At 43.0% G+C, this 26,093-nt stretch overlaps 1 protein-coding gene across 1 annotated transcript; it reads left to right on the plus strand.

Annotated features, from left to right (window-relative positions):
- Window positions 1-2,745: 2,745 nt before the first annotated feature.
- CNP (2',3'-cyclic nucleotide 3' phosphodiesterase) lies at window positions 2,746-25,258 on the plus strand. Its single transcript, XM_061591048.1, has 4 exons — window positions 2,746-2,829; window positions 15,642-16,308; window positions 20,367-20,509; window positions 22,324-25,258. The coding sequence occupies exons 1-4, from the start codon at window positions 2,827-2,829 to the stop codon at window positions 22,774-22,776; spliced, it is 1,266 nt and encodes a 421-aa protein (XP_061447032.1). The 5' UTR covers window positions 2,746-2,826; the 3' UTR covers window positions 22,777-25,258.
- Window positions 25,259-26,093: the final 835 nt, after the last annotated feature.

The following is a 26,093-nucleotide window of genomic DNA, read 5'->3' on the forward strand; positions in this document are numbered from 1 at the left end:
GCAGGGCACGTCCTCAACTTGGTTTTTGCTCCAGATGGAGGAAGGGGTGGTCTGGAGATGGGGGGTGGATGTCACCCCATTGTCATGGTAAGCTTAGACTTATGACTCTGATCCTTCCCTGCAGGGGTGGTGGACAGATTAAGAGGGTCTGTCCCTGGAGACTAATGGAATCCACTGGATTCCTGAATGCCCTGGGGAAGTTCACAGTAAATAGAGCAGGTGACCTTGTTGAAGCCCTTGTCACGCTGTGATACAGCGAGGCGCGTTGGGCTGTTGACACGGTTGCCCCCAAGCACCCTCTCCAGCATTGTGGAGCCCCATTTGCACCTTGGTACACCAGTGAGCTAACGGCAATGAAAAAGGCTGGATGACGGCTAGAGCACAAGTGGCAAAAGACATGCTGTGAGGCTGATTGGGCACGAGTAAAACATCATAACCGTGCCTATTGTGTGGCGGTGACCTCAGTGGCTAGGAGTCCCTTTTACCAGCTTCAGCTGGTAAGACAGCTGTGGCCATTTCTGGACCAGGATAGCCTGACCACTGTTGTCCACTCACTGGTAACCTCCAGGCTAGATTACTGTAATCTACTCTACATGGGGCTGCCCTTGAGGCTGGTCTGGAAGTTGCAGCTGGTGTAAAATGCAGCGGCGAGACTGTTCACTGGGACAGGGTATCACCAACATGTCACCCCGCTGCTGAAAAAATTGCATTGGCTGCCCATTTGCTACTGGGCCAAGTTCAAGGTTCTAGTTTTTGTGTACAAAGCCCTATACAGCTTGGGAGCAGAATACCTGAAAGACCGTTGTATCCCTTTTATATCCAGTCGAACACCGCACTCTGCAGGTGCGGGCCTCCTGTAGATACCATCTTATCAGGAGGCCAGTTCTGCACAACATAGGAAATGGACCTTTAGTGTGGCAGCACCTACCCTGTGGAATTCCCTCCCCTTAAATATTAGACAGGCGGCATCTCTGTTATCGTTTCGGCGCCTATTGAAGACCTTTCTCTTTTTTAATAAGGCTTTTAAGTTGAGATCTATCCCAGTCTGCATCTGTGTTGGAATTGCTTTTTAATATGTTCTTAAACCTTCTTTTTACACATGTTTTTAATCTTAGAAGGTGTTTTGAAAGCTTTTTTTTTAAGAAACATTTTTAAAGATGTTTTGTTTTAATGTGTTTCAAAGTGTTTTACAGTTTTTAGTGCTTTTGTTTGCCACCCTGGGATCCTGCTAGGAGGACGGATGGGATATAAATCCAATAATAAATAAATAAATAAATAAATAAATAAATAATGTGTTTCACCAGAGATATTTTGAAATCTAAACAAAACATGAGTTTCTGTCTAGTAAAGGGCTGAGCCATAAATGCAGCAGCTACACTCTTTCTTCCACATGGACAAGTGTATCAGTGAGTAGTATACATCTGTACACATGCATGAATGTTTGCAAAGCGGACTATTAAAAGCTTGGCAGTGGTACAGGCATTTTTTGTTCACATGCTACTTCCTTGGCATGAGCAGGGCAATTGCAGTACTGCAGGCATTCGTATGAAGGAAATGGAGGGGTGGAAATTGGATGTGACTTCTGTGGCTTTGTCCTCATCTTGCTCCCAAAATACAGTATTTTTAGAATTCCAAAATGCTGCAACCTCCCTAAATATAATAGTGTATGTTCTGCAAGCTCAATAAATACAGTATTTTCAGTTGGTTCCAGAATGTGGCACATTGTTTATACACACTGGTAGAAAACAGATACCACATTAATTACATTGGTACAGTAAATGGCCATGCTGGCTAGGGCTGATTAGAATTGTAGGCCAAAACTTCTGGGGGGCACTAGGTTGGGGAAAGCTGGTCTAGTCTGACCTTCTCTCACAAATCAAACTACAGTATGCAATCCAGACCGTAGAGTGTAGACTACAGAAAACAACAACAGCAAAACAGTATTAATTTCTTTTAAGGTATTTGTGGGGCTCACAGTTCTGCCACTTCAAGCAATTCATGTTAACATGAAATAATTTCCCTCCCGTACCCCATTCATCCTGGGATGGGAAGTGGGAAAATTCTTACGTGCCTAGGCGGTTAAAAAACGAAAAAAGAATCAAACTGTGTCTCGGGCAATTTCAACTGTTGTACTGTTATAAAACCCAGACATGGGAAAAAAGTAACTGATATAACAAATGGAGCCTGCTGTATTACTTTGTATCCCACCTGTTGCGGGTTCTAGCCAGCCATTGCTTCTGGCCAGGACATTCCCTTCCCTTTCATAGTTCTTTTCCTATCACCCTCACTTTACATTTACTCAGTCCTTATTACTGGGCTGGGTTTTTTTTGGGGGGGGGGGTTACCCTCCATAGGATATAATTTTTGTGTGTGTGCCTTTTGATTCTTCCCTTTTGTTTCTTGGTGACTCCTTTGAAGAGTTTGCAGAGTGACTGCATTTCTTTCCTGGTCACAACTCCTTGGGAAAACTAGGATTTCCCCCTGCAACGAGGAAAATGTATCCCCCTCTTTGTTTTGTGCGCGTGACTCAAAAACATACTACGCAGGGGCTGAACAGGATGTGCGCGCCCTACCTCAAGCGCCCTCTGGGGGGCAGCCGAGCTGCGTTCTGATTCCGCACGCGCACAACAAACCATGCCTTCCTCTCTCGTACCAGGCGGGGGCTAGGAGGCGGGGTTTATCCTTCCCGACTCCCCTGCCGGGGGTATGAAAAGCAGGTACGAGCGGGCTTCCTGCCTCTAAACGCAAAGGAGCCCATTTGTGGTCTTGCATCTACCCGAGGCGTTGATTCTGCTGCGTCCGCCCCATCCGCTCGGTGGCGCTGCCATGGTGAGTGTGGATTGTATTATTGGGAAGAGCTGGTTTTTAGAGGGACGAGCAACAAGTTAGGGGAGGAGGGCAGAACAATAGACGGGGGAATATTAGGAAGGCAACAAGAGAAAGGGAGTATTAGACTTCTGCTGCTGCAGGACCGACGCTCTTACACCTGTTACATCTGGAGCCTGTGCCCTGCCGTGAACATCCTGTATATTTTGGAGGGGGGTTGTGACGGATTGCCTTTCTTCTCCTTTTTCCTGACGAAAGCTTTAAACAGCAGCATAATAAATACTCAACAGATCAAGTGCTCTTTATTGCCTGTTGAATTTGTGGCAGCCCTCATGCAGCTGTTTAAAGACACAAGAGACTATGTCAGGAAAACAAGGGACCAGTCCTAAGGGTCTATAGATAGGCAGGACTATCCTTCCCTGTTCATTTCCTTGGGTTGGAGGAAAATGGCTCACAGAAAATGGGTGGGGGAGGAAATATCCTTAAAGTTGTTCTGGAGAATGGTAGGCAGAGGAGGAAAGCGGGAGATGGTGAGGGGTAGTGGTCAGGCAAGGGCCAACGTCAGATTTTCCATGTACAGGCCACCCAAAGCTGCTGCTCTCTCTGTGTGTGGGCACTTTGCTTGCAGTGTGTGCCCATAATATCATAAATCCATTTTACTCAATGCCCCATGTTCCTGATGATTGCTGACATGCGGAGATGCTATACGTTGTCAGGGCACACTTTTGCAAGTGGGGTTTTTTTTGTTAGTTTTGCTGCTTCCATGGAGATGGCATAAGTTATAACATGACCCTGATTTCAGAAGCAAGGAAATGTGGCTGGAGATGGCCCAGAGCAGAGGGATGGAGAGCCTTGTGAAGTATAACCTTGGGGTGTGTGTGCAGGTCTTTGAGCATAGACTGAGTCATAAGGTAGGAGGTGAGAGCCTTATACCCTGTGCATTCTGACTTGTGGTGTTTGGCTTGTGGTTTTAAAATTCACCTGCAAGGTATGCATTCTATGCTGATGATGCATACCGAAGTCAGACAGATTTTGTCAGGCTTGCAAAGGATGTGAATGTCACAGTGTTGTATACAGACTAGACCACTGATTTGATAGGAGACCTTGTCAGCCACAGGTACCAACTACATAAATTGATATTTTCTAATGGAGAACTTAAACTTAACTTTTTATTTGTGTTAGTTTTACATTGATTTTAATCTTTTTATTGTACGTTGCTTTGGGTTTATTTTTATGAAGAAAAGCAACTAATAAATTTAATTAATAATAATAATAAAAAGCTTGTTAGTTTCACAGAACTCTTCCTCAAGCATGGTGGAAAGAGCTATAAAGTTCAAAGCTTTCATACTCCTACCCCAACTGAAGCAGTAGAAACTATCAATGTACATGATTTATCTCTCCTTTACTGGTGGGGGGATTCTACACCACAATCAGCCTTTCCCAACCTTTGGGTCCCCAGATGTTGCTGGACCACAATTCCCATAACTCCTAATCATTGGCCATGCTGGTGAGACGGCTCATGAGAGTTGTAGTCCAACAACATATAGGGACCCAAAAGTTGGCTAGCACTGCATAGCTGGTGCTGACTGGGGGTTTTTTAGAGGGAAGTTCACTAATTGTTTGAGAAGTAGAAGGAAAGAGAATTGAAAATACACTGCAAATAAAATGGGGTTAAGTCCTACCTAACTTTGGTGAAAATGCTCTAAAATGGAAGGAAGGAGGGGGAGATCACACAATACCCCCTGAAGTACAGGATTTTTTATTTTATTTTATTTTGCATCAACTATAACTTACAAGGAAGTTACATGCCCTTCTTGCCTGCATAGGCTGTCATTAGCTATTGAGAACTATTTGTTCCAAGTTGCTGGTGTGACCCTTCTGCCAGGGCCTTCTCATCTCTCCCCATCTCATTCAACGGCAAATGTAATTTTGCATAAGGAATGCTGCTTTTTGTAGCTTTGCCATGTACTGTGCATTTGCTTGGCTATATTGGACATGGAAGAGACCTCCCCTGCATCTGTAAAACCTGGTGGAAGGATTTTGAGATGTTTTTAGAGAGAGTAAGTGCCAGGAAACAAAACTAGAGTGGTCTCACTTGCTATTGAACAACTCTTTACACAAAAATTTTTTTTGCTGTACACCTGGGCCCCCATCCTCTTCTCCCACATACGCCTATTGTTGGAAAAAGCATTAGATCTGTATTTAAGTTTACTACTAAGCTTTGTTTTCCAGTTTTTATTTAAACCCCATGTTAAACAGCTGGCAAGAGGGTAGCAGGAACAGAAAACATCTCTCTCTAAAAGCACTTGCTCAAAACCATTTATTCCATAAAGTTTTTACAAATTTGGGGGTGGGGGCCCTGAAAAGTCATAGGGGTGATCATTGTTCTTAGATTTTAGAGGCTTTGGGTTTACTCTAAAAACCTGCTTCCTGCTTTCATTTTTTAAATGTCTGAATTAATTTGTTTAGAAGATTATTATAAAGCTTCTCCCTCATACCCTGTTGTGCGTTCACATCTGCAGTCACTGAATGTGTCTGTGGTGCATTTGGCAAATGCAAATCAGAGAAACATCTGCAACCTAATTGGTCTGAGAAGCAGGAACAGCCTCTTATATGTTGTAGTGTTCAGGATTCTAGCTTCATTTCTACTTTGGCGAAAGAAGAAAAAAGTGTGCCTCCGTTTTATCACATTTTGTTGTTGACTGGACTATAGGTTGATAGAAAAGTTAACCTGAACTGGGTGCATCAACCAATCTGATAGCAGAGACACATTTTTTTCTGAATAAAAGTGGGAGGTAATCCTATACTGTAACTAAAGACTGTAAATAAAGAATTTACTTTTGAGTGTAACAAGATTTGAAATTACCTGCCCGCAAGGAAGCTATTTGCCTTTGTATCTGTGTTCTGTTTTTTGGAAGGAGAAAGCCGAGAACACTGATTCATGTGAGGATGGGTAATTCTGGTGCATCTCCATGTTAGAAAAAGTCACTCAGTGAATGCTGCTATTGTCTGCAATGCAGAGATGGGACAGAATTATCTGACCCTCTGTGGAGGCTGAGTGGAAGGAGGCAAAACCAGAGCAGTGACTCATATAGAGATGCAGCTCTACAATTCTATTGTCTCTGTATTGGGAATGACCACAATCATACTTGATGCAGCGGCAAGGCCCAAGCGACAAATCGCACCACACGTACACACACTAGATCCTGTTTGGGAATTACCAACTTAAAAGTAGCTGTAACATTATTTTTAAGAATAAAAACATCATATAGTGGCCCAGGATACTACAATCTTGTAAATAACTCCACACAGAAGCTGTTTGCCTGCTTGTCTTCATATACCTATACTGATTTGTAGCACATTTTCTGCCTCAAAGAAAGAAGAGAATCAACTATTTAGCTACTGCAAGAGCCTTTTCAGGGCTTGTAGACTGTGTAATATATGTTGAAAGCAATTTTAAAAAAACCCTCAGACTTTTAGTTTATAAACTCTTTCCTGCATGGTTGCTTGGGGGGTAAGTCTTATGTGCCACAGGTGACCAATTGTGATTATTTATTAAGTCTAGAACACTAGGTTTTCTGAGGAAAGGGACAGAACCAGTCTTCAAGTGGCATTGGTGTTGTGAAGCTTGATGAGGGCTTCTTAATAATTTTATGGAGGGTTGCAACTCCTTAGCTAAAAAAGTGCTCTTTCTGGTTTGACTTATGCCCAGAGAAGCCTTATTGACAAATTAAAAACTAACAAATCTCAAGGGCCAGATGGCATCCACCCAAGAGTTCTTAAAGAAATTTAAAATTGTTGACGGTCCATCAAAAACATGCAACTTGTCCCTAAGATCAGCCTCTATACGTGAGGGCTGAAAAGTGGTCGTTGTAATGCTAATTTTTAAAAAGGGATCTGGGAAATTACAGGCTGGTTAGCTTAACATCTGTTCTGGGAAAATTGGCAGAAAACATTATTAGAATTACCAAGTCTATAGAAGAACAAGCGTTTGAAGCAGAACCAGTGCAGCTTCCACAAAGTTAAGTCCTGTCTTTTTAGAGTAATTTGAGAATGTCAGTGAGCATATGGATAGGAGTGATTTAGGAGATATAACAGTGTTATATAGATTTTCAAAAAGCTTTTGATGAAATCCCTCACCAAACACTGCTGAGTAAGCTTAGCAGTCATGGAATAAGAGGAGAGGACCACTTGTGGATCAGTAACTGGTTAAAGTTTAGGAAGCGGATAGTAGGAATGAATGCATAGTTCTCCCAATGGAGGATTGTAGGAAGTGGGTTCTCCCAAGGATTAGTACTGGGACCAGTGTTTTCTAATACATTCATAAATGGCGTGGATATGGGGATGCGCAATGAAATAGCCGAGCTTGCTGATGGCACCAAATTGTTCAGGGTGGTAAGAACAAAAAGAGATTGCAATGAGCCCCAAAAGAATGTCTCCAAACTTGGTGAATGGGTATTAAAATGGCAAATGCAATTCAGTGTAAGCAAGTGAAAAGAGATGCACATTGGGACAAAAACTCCTAACCACATATATACTTATGGGGTCTGAACTGGCAATGACTGACTGATCTTGGAGTTGTGGCAGATACCTCAATGAAAATATTGACCCAGTGTGCAACAACAGTGAAAAGGGTGAATTCCATACTAGGGATGGTTAGGAAAGGGATTGAAAATAAATCTGCCAATATCATAATGTCATTATATAACTCTATGGTGGGTCCACATTTGGAATACCGTAGCCTACTTCTACTTCCATTACTGGAGGTGGTGTAGCTTTGAATACCAGTTGCTGGGTAGCACAAATGGTGTGAGTGTTGTTGCATTCATGTTCTGCTTGCGGACTTCTCTTAGACTACAGTGAGAAAAAGATGCTGGAATAGATGGGCCTTTGGTCTGATCCAGCAGGGCTCTCCTTATGTTCTTAAAACTGATGCTGAGTCAATATTGGACCAAAAGGCATAAAGATATTTCAGAATGACAATATTTAAACACATAATTGCTACAAAGTCTCAGTGAACAATACCAAATGCAATCCAGTCATTGGCTATATATTCTGAGGACAAAGCACCAGAATAATTATGTGGATCTTGTTTAAGAGAAAGTTAGTCCTGTTGAAATGAAAGGCTCTTGAGTTGGTCACTAATGATGTGTCAATGATTCCGGTGTGACTTAGGCGTGGCTAACTTCCTCTCATTTTGGGATAAGAAAATGACTACAAATGATAATGCTCACAAGCAATATCCATAGCAGGCTTAAGATATTTTAAATTAGCCTAATGCCTATCATTGTGATTGTGGGAGAAGGGTGTTGGAGAGGACAAATGTGCATTACACACACACCATGCACATACTAAATATGACTCCTCTCAATTTTATCTCCAGTTTAGGGGGAGTTTTAATTATGATAATTCAGCATCTCAGTGAGCAGTCTCCCAATCCAATCCAATTCTTATCCCGCAGTGCTGGTGAACGTTCAGTTGTAAAGTTCAGTCTCTGTGCACCATATCAAACTGATAAAAGTGAAGCATAACAAATAACCCCAAGTGCAGGAACAGTAGTGTGAGTGAGGTAAATAAAAGTAAATTGTTAACAATATCACAGATGAAGTAACCTCCCCCCACTGCATTTCTCCAGAAGTAGATTTATACTGTAGGCAGAATACATAAATACTACTACTAGCAATTTAAAATACCAGTTTATGAACACGGTACTCATGCTCAGTTTAAATGTAAAATCTAAAAAACTGGGTAGATACTAAGCCTCATTTTCCATATATTAATAGGTTACCCTACTTCTTTGGAAGTAAAACAGGCTTGTAATTAGCTAATCACCTGGAGGGAGCAAGCTAGCCAGCTAGTAAATATGTTGTGGACGATTAGCTTTTGTGGGCTTATATAAACTGAAATAAACTTTGTCATAAAATGTCAGACTTAAAAACTATCTAACTGTCTAGAGGAAATTTTTGCCTTAAGAACTGAGTGCAGATGTTGGGAAGATAAGGTTATCACACTTAAAAAGTCTTCCAGGTGGATCATGCATGAACAGCAATCAACCAACACCTGAAAACAGGTCACATGGGAACATCCATCACTCAATCAACAACTGACAAAGTGAAAAACAATCTTGTAACAACTTGCAAGAAGAAGCTTGCATTCAACTTTCTATTTAATATTCACAGAAGAGCTCAAAGCCTTTTTCTGGATACTTTCTCACAAGTTAGTACAGTAGATCCTTCAGAGGAGTTATGGAAAACATTTGTATTACATACGGCATACTGAGAAACCACACCTGCTATACATGGGGCATGGACTGAAGTTGGACTAAACTACCCCAAGATGATGATGATTAAATTTATATCCCACCCTTCCTCTCAAAGGAGCCCAGGGCGGCAAACAAAACCATCTAGCAACAATTTAAGATTTCTAAGAACAGTTTTTAAAAATCTAAAAAAAGCTACAGTTAAAACATTCTAAAAACAGCTGCACATAAAAACATTATAAAAACAATTGCACATAAAAACATTTTTCTGTTCAGTGATATCCGGGTTTCCAGGAACAGTTTCCTGCAGCCGTCAAATGCTGGGTAAGGTATCAGAGATTTTTAATCCCAATGAAAACAATTGTAACCCATCAGTTTGCTTGATGCTCCAAAAGTTCAGGTGTTGTGGGCTGGATTTACACTGTCAATTTTCCAGTGACAAAGTGAAGCAGAGTTGAGAACCTACAAATATCGTAGGGCCTTTGTTCTTCACTTTTAAGCTTAAGAATGACCCCCATATGCAAGTCAGACCGGAATTAAGGGACTTGGTTGATGGTATCAAACAGGGTGCATAAGATGTAGGGAATGGCTCTAGTATTTATTTGTTTATCATCCAGCTGTTTCATAGAGGGTTTGTAGAAGCAGGCTGTTTGTTTTGATGAGCTTTTATTCACTGAATCCAATGACACTTAGTCATGACTAAATTAAGTCCCATTGATTTTAGTTACATTGATTTAAATTGATCCTCTTTGTTAGTATCACTAGACCTGGATCCAGCCTATTATATAGTATTACATGCCTGTACACAACCTTGGTTTTCATTGTAGGAAAGCTGCTTAAAACTTTTAATACTAAAAAATGACAGCAGATGCTTTTAAATGAATGTGATTTATAATGAAGGGATTTAGAAGGCAATAATCTGGGTGGCTATACCTTCTCTGGCAGAATGCAGAATTGCATGGGAGGCTAGCCTTCTGTTTGTACAGACTGGAAACTTGGTTTTAAACAAATTGTAATATCTGCCATCTGAAATGTAAAGGGTGGGGGGAGCTGTGCCTGCCTTGCTATCTGCCCCTCCCTTATTGCCTGTTTGTTGGGGGTTAGGAGTGAAGGTGAGGAGGGGGCCTGTTTTGTGCAGAATAGGACAAATTGTTCTACACTAGAAAATAATCCAAGTTCTCTTTAGACAGGCTTGTGTGGTACCATTGTCCTTGCCTCCTCCCCCTCATTTTTAACACAAGCATTTATTATTTCAGTTTCATGGCAAAACAATTGGTGCTCACAGTGTCCCCCCCCCACACTATTATTGTTTGGTTTTGTTTTCTGTTTTTTAAAGCCATTGTTAACTGCTGTTCCCCTGGCAGCTGTTTTTGTCAAAAGAGTGCAGTAGCACTCAGATGCCCCTCTCTTGACCAAACACAAGCAACAGCATCACTGTGTCTTGTAACTGGACATAGGAACAGAGATGGATTTTTCCCCTAGATTGCATAGAGGTCTTAGTCTACTTGTGCAACTGTGTCTTGCCTATTTTTGTGCCAACAGAAGTAATGATTCCTTTGCTTATAACTACTCTGTTGGTCTTTAAGGTGTCATACAAGCCATTTTATTGTTTGTCTTCAAGCCCTGCTTTCCCAAGGAACCAGGAGAGATGTAGTTAAAATTTAAGTAGTAATCCAGCCCTGCCTACAGGCCTGAGTCCAGAGAGCAGTATTGGCCCCCTGGCAGTTGTGCTATGGGGTGCCACAGAGTACAATCGTATCCTCAATACTATTAATATCTTTATTTATTTATTTAAATTATTTCTATCCCGCCCTTCTACCCTATAATAGGGCACTCAGGGCAGCTTACAAAAATAAAATCAGACATGTACATAATAAAATTGTAAGCAGTAAAATCACAAAAACATTAAAATAAATTAAATACATAAAATACAATCTATAACTATATCTATGCACACACACACACACACACACACACATATATATAGGGATTGGTACTAAAGGGACTACAAAGGTAAAATATATGAAGCCGATGAGTATGCTGATGACACTCAGCTCTATTTCTCCACAACATCTGAATCAGGAGAGGCTGTGCAGGCCCTGGACCAGTGCCTGGACACAGTGGTGGGATGGATGAAGGAAAATAAGCTAAGCTTGAATCCTGACAAGATGGTGGCACTGTGGGTGAGTGGTTCCCTTGTCCGGAAAATTGGTCCATTACTTGCCCTGGATGGGGTGGCACTCCCTGTGAAGGAGCAAGTACGCAGTCTGGGGGTGCTTCTGGATCCGGCTCTGTCACTGGAGGCCCAGGTAGTCTTAGTGGATAGAGGTGCCTTTTATCAGCCATACCTGATAAAACAAATATCACCTTTCCTGGACTGGGAGAGCTTGACCACAGTAGTTCAGGCATGGTGGCTTCAGGACTAGACTACTGCAATACACTTCCCTTGCACTTGACCTGGAAACTGCAGTTTGTGCAGAATGCTGCAGCCAAATAGCTGACAAGAATGAGACCCTGTCAACATATAACACCTCTGCTCAGTGATCTGCACTGGTTGCTAGTTTGTTACTGGGCCCAAGTTCAAGATGTTACTATTGGTATATAAAGTCCTTAACAGGTTTGGACTAGTTTACTTGTGAGACCATCTCACCCCATATGTGCCAACTTGAGCATGTTGCTCTGCAGAACAGGCACTGTTAGAGGTGCCACATAATACTCATTCCACACTTGTAACAAATCGTTCTTTTAGTGTGGCAGCACATACATTTTGGAACTCCCTGTCTATTGACATCAAGCAGGTGCCTTCACTGTATTCCTTTCAGCGCCTGCTAAACCCTTTTTGTTTAAGCAAAGTTATCCAGACATACAGATGTTGATCTGTTTTTTTAATTGTTAGTAGATGTTTTAATTGTTTTAAATATGTTTTAAATAACTTGTTTTTAACTGTTTTATCGATAATTTTATGCTTTTTGTAAACCGCTTAGAGATCTTGACATTCAAGCCGTATACACATTTTGTTAAACAGGCAAAAATACATCACAATCCCCTGATAAAGGCTTCCGAAAACTTGCTTTCATTATTGCTGACCAACTGTATGTAAAGCCCTTGACACTCTGTCTATGAGGAGTAGCCAGCATGGTGCCCTCCAGATGTTCTGGTTGCACTATAGCTCCCATCATCCCTGACCATTGGCCATGCTGTCTTGGCCTGATGGAGGTTGTGAGTCCAACACCATCTGGAGAGCACCCGGTTGGCCACTCCTGCCTATCCAGGAGCATTTAACTCCTTTAATGATTAACATACTTGGTCTCTTTCCATCTCTCCTGTTTCCTCTCTCAAGCTCTCCACCCATCTTTAACCATTATTGACTTGCCACTTTTGTTTCGTGCTTCCATCTCCGGGGACCAGAGCTGATCCAGGACATTTTTGCTGCCTGAGGTTGAACATCAACCCTCTTCCACCTCCATCCAAGTCAAAACACATAGTACCTAAGGCTAGCCAAGTTATTTTGGCACCTGAGCTAGAAAGTCCCACAACTGCCTCTTCCTAGGAGTAAAAATGCACAGATAATAAACTTAACAACAATTTGTTGCCTGAGGCAGCTGCCTCCCTCTGGCTAATGATAGGGCTGGTTCTGCCAGAGGTTGAACATATGGAAGAGCCTGTTTCTCTTGCTAAAGCCGATTGCTGCTCTTCTTTCTATAAATCCTTCCTTAAAGACCTCCGTGACCCACTGCCTCCCCTCTTCTGGACTGTCTTGCTCACTCCTTTTGCCTACCTGTTCTCTCCCTCCCCCCCAATCTTTGCCGGCTCTACTCTTTTATTTATTTTTTAAATAATTGTTATTTATTTTTAGCATAACAAAGCAAAGAGAACAACAGGGTACATAAACAGGAAATTAAGATATCTTAACATCATACTGAGAATTGGCAAAAGTATATTTTTAACAATGCAAGTTTTATTCGCCTTCACCAAATCCATAGATTGCGGAAAACCTTGGGAACCTTGGTATTGCTACCTGCCTCATTAGTGTAAGAAATAAAACTCCATTCTGCAACAAATGTGTCCTTTTCCTTTCTACCTTTTGCAGTCTTTAGCTGTTGTATAAGTTTTTTCTATCAATGCCAGCTGCTCTGCTCTTTTAGCTTACCCTTAAGGTTGTGTTTATTCTGTGCTAAAAATCAAAATTTAAAAGTGGAACTCTGCAGACTAAAAAATCTAGGCAAATACTGAACAGTTTTCTAATTCTGCTGGTTGTAGGCAGCGGGAAAGGGCTGTGTGGAGCATGGAACTTTTGGCCCCATTGCAGCAATTTCACCAGGCCTTGCCCCACATGCTTCAGAACAAGGAACAGAAGCTGCAGCTTTTGAAAAATCCTTGCGCAGAATCTGCCGAACTTTGCATGTTATTCTCAACCGTCTGTCTGCTTGGCGATTCTTCTCCACCCTCCTTCAGTGGGCTAGTTCAGCTCCTGATATGCTTAGCACCAAGGACCAATCATAAGTCCTTGCCTCTCTTTCTTTTTTGGAAAGAAAGAGGTTGTGTTAATGGTTGCATTTAGAATGGCAGCTCCTCTCTTGTTCTTGTGATGGCACACAGAGAACATCTGTACTTTCTCAGCAGCTGTGGGGGCGGGTTGTGTTTTGCATCTCCAGTTTCATCTTGATGGTTATCACTGTAAGGGTTTGGGGAAGGAAATGGCACTCCCCACCCCATCAAGGGTGCTGAAATAGCACATCTTCTACCATATGTGTTGCTTACAGGTGTGAGAGTTTGAAGCGTTTGTGGGTATGCGTGTACTTGCATGCATTGGGGGAAAGAGGAAGATAGAAGCGTACATAATAAAAACACCAGAAGAGCCCTGCTGGATCAGGCCAAATGTTCCTCTAGTCCAGCATCCTGTTGTCCCAGACCAATCAGAGAAGCCCACAAGCAGGACACGAGCACAACAGCGTTCTCCCCACTTGCGATTCCCAGCAACTGGTATTCAGAGACATACTACCTCTGACAATGGAGGTAGAACATAGTCATCGTGGCTCATACCCATTGATAGCTGTAGCCTCCATTAATTTGTCTAGCCCTCTTTTAAAGCCATCCAAGTTGGTGGCCATCACTACATTCTGAGGGAGGGAGTTCCACCCTTTAACTATGTGTTGTGTGCAGAAGGACTGTCTTTTGTCTGCCCAGATTTTTTTAATGTTCCACTTCATTGGATGGCCTTGACGTCAATTAACTTTTCAAATCCACTTGTAAACCCATGTTAGGGCTCTGATTTGAGTATCAGGAGCTGAAGGGGGAGTTGGTTTTTAAAAAGGGTAGGTAGATTGGTTCTGAGACAAGGGGTCTTTCCCAGATTCAAATTCCCAAAGTTCAGTTTTTCTTCAATGGCTGGTTCCCGTAATTTGGCCTGGTCTCCAGCCCAGCTGTGGAGTTGAAGGCAGCTTGCCTGTGTTGAGTTTTTGGACTGAGGGGCCCAAGATTTTATCAATTTCGTAGCCCTGAGCAGCTGAGAAACAACTGCCAATTAGGACAACAGCAGTGATAGAGGAGGAGGGTCATGATGGGTTGTAGAAATACTGGATAACCATCTCCTCTTTCCCAGGAGAAGCTACAATATGCACAGATCTTTCACTTCCATTGTCCCCACCACCATCACTAAACTTGTGAGTGTAAAATACTTTGAAGGCAAAAAGTACACTTAAATGGAGTAAAACAGTGAGGTGTGGGCATTGGGAGCAATGGTGAAGCAAAGGATATAACTAGATCAAGGACTGGAGAATGAGTGACTCATCAGGTGATGCTGGACTCCTAACTCCCATCTGCCCCAGGCAGCATGACCAGTGATCAGGGATGATGAGAGATGTGGTCCAGCAACATCTGGAGGGTTGGAGTTTCCCCACTCCTGAACAAGGTGCTGTAGGAGATACGGTGGTGTTCACATGACCCACATCATCCCAGTATTGTTGAGTAAAAACTGTGGACAGATGACACTGTATTTATCATTTCTCCATCCTGTTGGACTAGCTATTGCTCGCAGGAGGTGGGAAAATGCTGAACATGTCATTCCATGTAGTTATTGCCAGGGAAGAGTGGGGTGAGTCACAGCCATACATTGCAAGGACCACTTAGGACATGAGAGGGTATGGGCATGGGCATTGCTGGATAAAAGAGCAGTGGGAGTCCTATGGAAGCTGCTCTGTAGAGAAAGATTAGTAAATATGTTTGGCACGAAGTTCTGTATGCCTCAAGAAATGTTAGTCTTTAAAAGGTGCCATAGGATTTTTGCTTTGATAGATTAAGATGGCTGCTGCCTCTGGAATGCACCAAGATCTTAGCTGACATAATAGCATCATTTAAAAGTCATCAGAGGGCCATTTGTGCCCATCTGAATAGTTCAACAGCAGCAGCAGCAGCAACAACAGAAATCCCTCTCCAGTTCAGATGGAAAACAGTGGTCTATTATTAAAGGCCAAAAGATGGTATCTCTCTCTGGAATGTTCCAACAGAACCACACAACTACTCCTTTCTCTTTCTTTTTCTTTCTTCCTGATTTCAGAACAAAGGCTTCGGCCGGAAGAGCCACACATTCCTGCCCAAGATATTTAGGAAAATGTCTTCCCAGCACAAAGAGCGCCCTGAGAGTTTGCAGTTCCCCTTTCTGGATGATGATGAAACGATCACCACCATCCGGGAATCGAAAACGTTTTTTGTTCTGCGGGGCCTGCCAGGCAGTGGAAAGTCCACCTTGGCCCAGGCCATCCAAGACAAGTATAAGGATGCTTGCAAAGTCATCTCCGCTGACCGCTACAAAATCCAGCCTGCCATCAGGAGCGCTGTTCCCGACGATTACGGCAAGGTGGACGAGGACCTAGCTGACTATTGCAAGCACGATATCAGCGTACTGGTGGTGGATGACACCCACCACGAACGGGAGCGGCTTGAGCAGATCTTTGAGGTTGCTGACAAGTATCGCTACAAAGTCATCATTGTAGAGCCAAAAACGACGTGGAAAATGGATTGCTTGCAGCTCAAAGATAAGAATCAATGGAAACTCTCAGCGGATGAGCTAAAGAAGCTGAAGCCTAGTTTAGAAAAGGAATTCCTTCCCTTGTATTATGGATGGTTTTTGAGCAAACGGAGCTCAGAGAACTTACGGAAGACTGGGCAGGCATTTTTGGATGAGCTTGCCAGTATTAAAGTATTCAAAAAGGAGTCTAAGCACTGTGGGTCCCTACAAAGCTTTTTAGATCTATAAAATTTGCCTTCTGCTAACTAACCCATGAGAGTTGGCCTTCTAATAGCGAGCACAAGATGAGTGACTTCTAGCTAGCTCCCAGGTTACTTACCTTGAGGTTATTTGCTAGCATTCACAGGGTGCCATGTTCTATGCTTGTACAGCAAGCTGTCAGCCAGTTTTTTTTTAAATCATGTTTCCAGTTCTCATGGTGACCAGAAAGCTTGAGAATGTCTCATTATTCCTTTGTGTCACACCCTGCCTTATCTAAAATGCTCTTCAATGATTTGAGAACCTCATTTTGGGAAAGCAGGAATTACACAAAATTAAAATTTGTGTAATTCTGTGTGTAGATTGTTTAAGGGAGGCTTTGGTACAGAACCCACAAGTTCCTCCTCCAAGGATATTCTGTGTGTTGTAGGAGTAGGGAGCCTGTGGCACTCCCAGTGTTGCTGGATCTCAGCTCCTATCATCTCTAACCTTTTGCCATGCTGACAGGAGTTGTAGTCCAACAACATCTGGAGGGCTTCAAGTTCTCCAAGGTAAAAATATTGGTGTAAACCAGGGATCTGTTCCTTTTTCTTCCTCAGAGAGAGGTGGTTGTTAAGCATGTAGATGATGTTGGCCCATGCCTAACCTTGCTCTTGTTCCATGAGCTCCTAGCTCCAACTGAATCCCTCCCCCCCAATATTGCCTGATTTTGTGGGCCAATGAGACAAACTCCTCTCCTCCCTCTTCCTGTGCACCAGCTTTCCAGTGCCTGCACTCAGCCCAGAACCATCCATTTGTGAACTCCATAGTTCTGGCTTATAGATGCTGCCAACAAATTGAGCCCCACAGAATAGCGGCAGGGATCTCTCGTCACCTTCCCCCCTTCACTTGAGTGGTTCAATTTGGAGGAGTCTCTGTTTCAGTTTTCCATTGTTTGCTTTCAGCAGCCTAAGCAGAGGTTCACACGCTCACTCTTGCATCAAAACATGGACAGGCAGTGGCAATGGCAGTTGCAGGCTCCATGTCAGTGGGGCAGTGGAATCCGCTCCTCTTTTTAGTCCACACTTTCAAGGAGGTGTACAAGGTGTGAAGCAACTTGATTTACACTCAGGCAGTAGCAGGTGATCCTGTTCATCACCATGCTGTGAAAGGATTCACATGCTGCTTTCTGCAGATTCAGCACCTTGGACAACTCCTTGGAGGTTTGGACTAACGGTGGAGAGGATACCTCTGCCCAGCTGACATGGAGCCACCAGTTGGCACTGGGCAGTGGGTACTTATGAGATGAAAATGAGTTGTAGGTGTGCTATGGAATAAGGAGCATGCCGTTTATTTTTTAAACATTGATCCCAAGATAAGGTAGTCTTACACTGGGGAAAGTCACAGCTTCTGCCCATGCTGTGCTAGAGGAAGGAGGCTCTCATTGATTCTCTAGCACCATTCCTGTCATCCTCCTTTCACCTCCAGCTGTGCCAGAGTAGTGGAAAATTCATGGAACAAGGTGGGGCCCAAGGAGATCCCCTCCTTCCAGGGGCTGCTATTCTAGGCAGCCACATGGGGTTAAGGTCACCACAATCCCGCCGGTCTACAAAATTGAGTTCCTAACTACAGAATGCTTGTCACTAGGACTATGCAGCCAAGCCTAATCCAGACAGGTAGCTCACCTCACCCTCCCCTGAAATGTCACACTGCCTTCCCTGGGCAAAGCGTATGCCATGCTCCACTGCTTGTCAACTGTCCAGTCTACCTGAAGGCAAGGCCATCCTAGCAGCACAGTAGAATCCTAGACAGAGGAGTGGGAGGGACTACCCAACTCAGAAGAGCTTTTCTTTCTAGCCTGCTGCCAGACCCAAGAACCCTCCCCAAAGTCACACCTGCTTGTACTTTCAGCTACAGAAAACTCCCCCCAACCAAGAAAAGGAATAATATGTGCAGGCTGCACAATTCACAACTTAAGCAGCTGTCCCATTGCTTGTGCATAATTAGACTCCTGCTATTCACATGGAGGGCAGAGCACTTTATCACCATACCTGGGTGAACTAGTGAAAAATCCATCTGCAATCCTTGCAAAGCTTTTGTGATTTCTCTGCCCTTTCAAACTATTAGACCACAGGATCACACCACCTGTATGGGTTAAGGCTGTCAGGCTAGCAGTTTGGTGATCCTTACTTGCTTTTGTTTTTTATTTTTTAAGGAAAGTTGAGATTTCCTGGATGCTAAATGCTTTTTCTGTACATTTATAGGATGTTTCTGCACACGTATAACAACACACTATCATACCCAAAAGGACTATTTCCTAGCAGTTAGTCACCCTCCAACTCCGAGAATGGACACCTTTGAATGTACACAACTGACATCCAGTTGAAGGGGTTATTCAGCGTTTCCTAACTTTCACATAAAATTGCCCCTAAACTAAAATAGCCCAGTTTGGTCTAATGTGTTCTTCAAGCTTCCCTCCATATTTCTAAGCTAAGCTCCAGCCACATTTGCAGTTAGAAAGCTCACACCAACATCTTGGCTAAATCTTATAAGTGCAAATTTCTAAATTCTACACTATTTATATTATTTATTATTTGATTTATATCCCGCCCTTCCTTCCAGCAATGTCCCATTGTATTAATATATTCAGTGTGCTTTGATCCCTAAGAAATGAAAACTGGTTTGGATGTTATTACTTATCCCTCTTAAATCGATAACGTAGACTGGTAAGGCTAGCAAGTGTTCCAGGTTGCACAAATTCCTTAGCCAACAGGCCAAGACTTAAGCCTGTAACTTGATAGACTGATGGGAGCCTGTATTTGCTCTTCTTCTGCCCCATGGTCATGTCTCTAGAACGACAAAATGTGTGATGTGATATAGCCAGCTTGCAGGTTTCTCTACTCCCCTGGGAAATGGCAGCTAGTGAAACGTTAGCAGGGGTGGGAAAACTCTGATGTATTTTTGTAGTTCTAGATTGCGACTGGGGAGCCTGCAGCCCTCTATGGGGTTGGACTCCAACTCCCATCAGCTCCAGCTGGCATAGCCAATGATCAGCTGTTGGAGGGCCATAGCTCCCCCCCATCCCATTTTAGATATTAGCAGGGGCAGGGGGAGAGAGGGATGATGCTGAGCAGCTGCTTTTGTCAGCAGCTACATGGCTGCCGTTAATGTCCACTTCCAGCCTCATCTGTGCAGAACTGGCAGGAGTTGATGCCTTCCACGTTTGTGTCCCTAGTCCACGTTAGCCTTTGACTGCTGTACCAAGGCTGCGTACGCACCATACTTTTAGAGCACATTTGAAGCACATTCTTCCCCACCCCCCAAGGAATCCCAAGAACCTTCACAGAGCTACAATTCCCAGTACTCTTAACAAACCACAGTTCCCAGGATATTTGGGGGGGCGGGTGTGTGTGTGCTTTAAATGTACATTAAAGGTATGGTGTGTATGCAGCCCCAGAGGCAAGTGCAGTGTTTAAACTCCGAGGCATCTGGCCCCCGAGCTGTGATTGTGAGCCATTAGGAAAAATGTTTACTGAGAGGCAACTGTGCTATTTGGCATGACCAGACAGCTAGGTTGGGGTTAAAAAAAGAACCTTTCTGCTGCATTATATTTTATACTAAATTATACAAAACCAAACCACATTATAGCATTAATACAGCGCTTAAAATACTATGTCTTCCAGTGTTTCCCAACCTCTTTTTATTTTTTTGTTGCTGGACTACAACTCCCATCAGCCCCAGCCAGCATGGCCAATAGTCAGGAATTATGGGAACTGTAGTCCAGCAGCAGCAACAACAACAAAAGGTTGGGAAACTTAACCAAACACCAGCATTTAGTGTAGAAATTAGTCTATGAAGGTTCAGTCCCTTAGGCTGAAAGTTCTAAAACCAGGGAAAGAACAGTGAGGTCTTGTGCTGCTCAGCTGATACTAACAGCCAGGCTTTCCCAGGTTTAAATTAATCCTGCAGATTGCACTACTAAAAAGAGGGAAATAAAACCTGGAATGGACTAAGCAGGCATGAAGAAAAAATGAAATCAGTTTGCTGTGACTCATTATTTTCCTCCTTCATTTGCAGTTGGACAACCCAGTGAAGACCCCAAAGCAAAATTTGACTTGACCAGCTACTTTGTGAAAAGGCCGCCCGGGGTCTTGCACTGTACCACAAAATTCATTGACTTTGGGAAAGCCCCAGGATCAGATGACTATGCACAGCAGGAGGTGAGAGCTGTTCTTTCTTCCAGTCTGGGCAGGGCAGGGATGATACTTGGAGGCGCTTTCAAGATGGCCTCAGGTAGGAAAGTGCAACTTCTCCATCCTCCTCTCTTTTAAGATGGGAATGAGATAGGGTTGCCAGGTTCATGGCCTGAGACTGATCCTGTATCTTTAGGAGAAGAGAAATTCAGCCAAGTGCAGGTGTTCTTGCAACACTGTAATGAGAAAAAACACAAGGTGGAATTCTCCCTTCCCCCTGCACAACTTTTAAAGATACAGAAGACCTCTTGGTTGCCAGGCCCAGCCTCCAAGAGGTCTTCTGTATCTTTACAAGTTGTGCACGGGAAAGGGAGAATTCCACCTTGTGGTTTTTCTCATTATAGTGTTGCAAGAACACCTGCACTTGGCTGACTTTCTCTTCTAGATCTGTCTCAGGCCATGAACCTGGCAATCCTAGAATGAGATGAGGAAGCCTGGAGGTTGCGTCCAGTGCTGTGTCTGTGAGTTCCACTTGTGCAACAGGACTTCCCCATCCTCTTCTCTCCCTGCACATCCTGTCCGCTCCAGAGGGTTCTCCAACTCTCTGGAGCAGATTTTGAAGGTGGGGGCTGCAAGGGAGAGAAGGGGAAGTTACATTGTGCAAGCAGAAGTGAAACTACTGTGTTGGAGATGACCTTGGGTCTCCAATTTTTGTTTTTTTAAGAAATATAATCAAGAAAACAAACTTCAGCCGACAGCATGCAACTCAAATATGAGCACTGAGATTTTGTACATGTTTGGTTCTGGGGGTTTTAAGCCAAGAAGAGATTTCAGTGCAGACCCCAAAATGAAATGTGACTTGAATCCTGTAAGTGGACATAACTAGAGACCAGGACATTTGCTCAGAAACTTCCCTTGGGGAGAAGTGCCCGAATATTCCCACATGCATCTCCACAACCACATCTTCCTGAAGGTTATCTGATTTTTGTGGCACATGATCAATTGTTCACTTTTTGTCTTTCCTTCCTTTGATGTTACTGTATTCATTGTTAGCTGCCCTGCATTTATTGAAAGGCAAGAAAATAGATTTGAAAAGTTTTATTTTAAAACATTTTGAGACTCACAAATAGCTATCTGCATGCAGCCAGGCAGTGTGTGAATTAGATGAGAGTCTTGCCCTTTTCCCCATTAGGATACGATCTTATGGGCTCCTACAGAGAGGAAGGGTGGGATATAAATCTAATTAATAATAACAAGAGGATGTCCCAGGGTCATAGAGTTTTGTGCTTGGGGAAGTCCAGAAACAGCTGTCATTGTTACACCTCCACCACTGGTGCTCTAGCAGAGAGGGGTGAGAGGATGTTTGGGGGGCAGACTGGGAGAGGCATTGGCTCTGCAGGATCCAAAGCCTTCCCTCAACATGAACCCAAAATGGGGAACCAGGTGTGTCAGGCCTGCACCTGGCTTACTACATTTTACTCCCCCCCTCGCGTCCCCTGGTTGGCATGAGACCAGGACTCTAATTTGGCGGTTCAACTACCACCCAAATACTTCCTCTCCCACTGTGCCCAAGCATTTTTAGCATGCTCTTCAGCTGAAAAGGTCCCAGAGTCCTTGTTACATTTCACATCACTGCCATAAGCTGTGTGAGGTGGTTAGCTAGTTTTTTTAAGTTGTGGGCTAGTAACTTTTGTTAACTTTTGAGGCTGTCTGAGAAGAACAAAAGCCAGGATTTCCATGCATTTCACAAGTGATTTCAGTACAAGCAGTCATTGATGAGGCAGGAGGCTCTTAAAACTAGTGTCTTCAATGCCCTGACTGGAATAGTTTCTCTCCTGCAGGCTGTGAAGTCATCTTACGGAAAAGCCTTCTTCCTGACCATCTCTGCCCTCTTCATCACCCCAAGAACGGCTGGGGCCCGCGTGGAACTGAACGAGCAGCAAATGCTTCTGTGGCCTGGTGATGTGGATGTGCTTCAGCCGGCGGTCAGCCTCCCCAAAGGCAGCCGGGCCCACATCACCCTGGGCTGTGCCAGTGGGGTGGAAGCTGTCCAAACTGGCATTGACCTCCTTGAATTTGTCAAACTGGAAAAGGCAGGGAACAAAGGCGAGGAAGTTGGGGAGATTAGTGGTGGGAAGCTTTGTTCCTATGGGAATGGCATGTGGATGCTTTTCCTTTCTAAAAAGATTGAGGTGAGGGCCATCTTTTGTGGGTACTATGGAAAGGGAAAACTGGTGCCAACTCAAGGTGGTAGCAAACGGGGGTCACCTTTTAATGCCTGCATCATCATCTAAGGGCTCTATTTGCTACTACAACATTTCCTTTTTACAGTAATGTGTAACCTTTTTATAAGACCCCCCCCCCAGGTCACACACGTACAATATTGTCCTTCAACTAAAGCCAACTCTTGCTAAATTCTAGCATAATCAGTCAGTTCCCAAGGATACTTTTTATTGTTCAGGAAAACAACAACGGAGGCCTTAGCACCTCTAACAGAAAATTAGCACCTTTGTTACATGTATAAATTAAGAGTAATGCAGTTGACTGCTTTTTTTTAGCATTTGGTTTGTTTTAAAGAGACTCAAGATTGGCTACACCTTGTAAATCCACTAGAGATGACACTGTTAGGGCTGCAGCAGAGTCAGGTAGTAGGACTGTATCCCTTCATACTGCAAGTGGTGTGTCTGAAATCATTTTTTTCCAATGGTCCCTGCATATGGAAGCCAGCACAGCAGGCAAAAAATGAGGCTAGAACGTTTCTCCCTGCTATGCTAGTTTCCCATGTGCAGGTATTATTTTTACACAGGGGGCATTCAAAAGTGGCACGATCCACCTGTAGTCTGAAGTGGTACACTCCATTCTCACATCATCAGTTTCTCACCTCATTGGGACTGTTAGACCCAACATGTCTAGGTTGGGAGCTCACACTGCTCCCCCAAATTCTGTGAAATGCAAATGGAAACGAATAAAGGAAAAGTTATGTGCAATGGCTTTTGATGCCTGAGATTCAGACCCCAGCTCAGTCAGACTAGCTGGATCGATTTATGGCATCTCTTTTCAGTTGTTTCATCTCTGAAAAGGTTTAATGAGTGAAACTTGTCTCAGGAGAGTTAATCTTACTACCCTGGCCTACTGGTTGTTGCAAAGAGGAGCAAGCCTCTAAATCCTAACACAAAAAAATTTAACTAAGGACACAGAGCAGTTTGTGTACAGAAGATGCTTCCTGTTTTTATTGGACAGACACAATGGTGGAATCATGTGACTCTCTGCTAACATATGTTCCTCTCACTTGAGCAACTACAATATCTGACTTTCTATAGAATTCTAACTGTAGGGGGGCAAACCATCCAGTGTGTTTTCCCTACCCCCCCTCCATTTTTCCCCGAGCCTTAAAAATCGACGGTCACCAGAGACTGGTAAAACATGATTGTTACATGAAAGACAGACCTTGTTAATCTTTGTTAACTATAAACATATGCAACTCATCTCCTTTCTAAATGTTTTAGTGTTATGCTACCTAGTGGGTTGGAGGTCACTAAAAACAGATGGAACTCTTGTCAAACCTACAGGGGGCACAGCCAAATTTCCTACACAGAACCACAAGGGGTATAATTTTGCTTTTCGGTAGGTACAGCATTTAAGCTGTTATAGCAAAGTATATTTAAAGCTTGGAAGGAGGAATGTGTTAAGCTGCTAATACACCAGTGCAAACTGTTTTGTCCATCTGTAGTCTAGTCTACTTTGACTGGCAGCAGCTTGCCACAAAGAATTTTACCTGTCACCCATTACTTGATCCTTGTAAGTGGACATGGCAGAGCATTGAACTTCTGCAAAGCATGGGTCCACCAACCTAGCTACAGTCCCTAAAACTACTTGGCTTGGTTTTTAGGCAGAAAATACTTAGCTGCGTTTTTCAGAGTGAGGCGTTTTTCCAGCAGCAAGATTGTGACATATTGACTAGGCTCTAGTAAATAATTTAGCCCACTTGTAGAAGACTAATTAGCTTAACTGAAGGTGCCTCAGGGAAAGTGCATCACCTCCTTGGCAATAGCGATTGGTAAAATGTATGCAGCAACATGTCATGGGCGAGTTTTTCCTGTTTAAATTTTATTCTTAAATGATGGATATTGCCTTTTATGTCATGCTTGGCAAGCAAGTCAGACAATGGAAAAAATGATTGTAATCTATAATAATTCTAGGGCATATTTCAAACAGTAAGTAGTATTCCCCTTTGAACATTCACCATGCTTTACTGTTATGTGCAGGACTTTGTTTACTTTTCAAGGCTGTTTAAGAATTGCAGAGATAATAAACTGAGCACGATCAAGCACTATAACAAATATTTATGGCATAGTCCTATGCATCTTTACTCAGAAGTCCTGTTGAGTTTAATGAGGCTTGCTCCTAGATGAGTACATAGAAGATTGCAATCTTTAGCAGTAGTGCTTTAAACTGATAGTATTCAAAAATGTTATGCATTTGGTGCAGGCACATACATCACAAGGTGAATATATTTGTTTTCAAACTGCAGCTCTTATATTTTAAGCCCAGTGAAAATATTGAAAAATACATTTTTTCTCCTGTGGAAGCGATGGAGAACCTCTAGCCTTCCAGGCAGTGCTAGACTCCAGCTCCCATCAGCCCCAGCCAGCACGGCCAAGGGTCAGAGATGATGGGAACTTGAGGAAAGGAACACCTGGAGGACCACAGGTTCCCTATCTCTCTCCTATGGATTCATCAAATTCTGATTAAACAAGGGTAATATAAGTTTTATAACTGTCTTTTGCTTTTATAACACATTAGTACATAATAGGTCTTCAGTTAAACATGAAAGTACAGGACAAGCTAAGCATTTTTAAGTCTCAGCTGGAACAAGCCCAGTGTCTGATGTGATATATTTTAGATACAGAAGTGAAAAGAACTCTGTCACTTTACTACAAGAACAGATTTGTTGTGTGAATACAACTACTGGTCACACCTACTGAATATTTGTTTCCTACAGTGTCCTCCTATCTTGAAAATGCCCATAGATTTGGCATGCCTTGTTGAACACATAGTTTGCCTGATTGTATTCCAGTCATAGCAGTAGTTGTAAGGTGTTTGAGCACATTATTCAACATAATACACAGTCTGGTGTGCTTTTTACTGTTGTAAAGTTTTGCAAAACACATCTAGGGATCTAAAAAACTCCTACTCCTGAGTTGGTTCATTTATGATATTAGAAGACCAAGGTCTTTCCACAACCCTCAGTGATATTTTTGTATAACTTCACTGAACATGACCCTTATGTGACGTGGAGGGAATAGCAATTAGCTAAATTGTGGGAACAGCATGGAAGTAAAGCACAACCTCTTGAATAACCCTTACCGACAGATCTACTGCTTTGTGAATGCTCCTTTTGTCAATGAGTAATATGGGCATTGCTTGATGTGACATTAAACTTGACAGGGAAGGTATGAACTTGCTCTAAATACAGACATCACATGAAGCCTAAAATTCCATCAAATGTTTAAAGCAAAATAGGTCTTTTTTGGTTCATACTCCAAAGCCTAATTCACTGGAATGTTTAGTTACACAAAGGGAAGCTGGTTGTGCTTATTGTCACTCAGGA

This window comes from Rhineura floridana, chromosome 11, assembly GCF_030035675.1.
Source record: "Rhineura floridana isolate rRhiFlo1 chromosome 11, rRhiFlo1.hap2, whole genome shotgun sequence".
NCBI lineage: Eukaryota > Metazoa > Chordata > Lepidosauria > Squamata > Rhineuridae > Rhineura > Rhineura floridana.

Coding starts and splice junctions, on each gene's coding strand:
- CNP (XM_061591048.1), top strand. Junction 16,309..20,366: donor CAAAAAGGAGTCTAAGCACT/GTGGGTCCCTAC, acceptor CTTCATTTGCAG/TTGGACAACCCAGTGAAGAC. Junction 20,510..22,323: donor ATGACTATGCACAGCAGGAG/GTGAGAGCTGTT, acceptor TCTCTCCTGCAG/GCTGTGAAGTCATCTTACGG.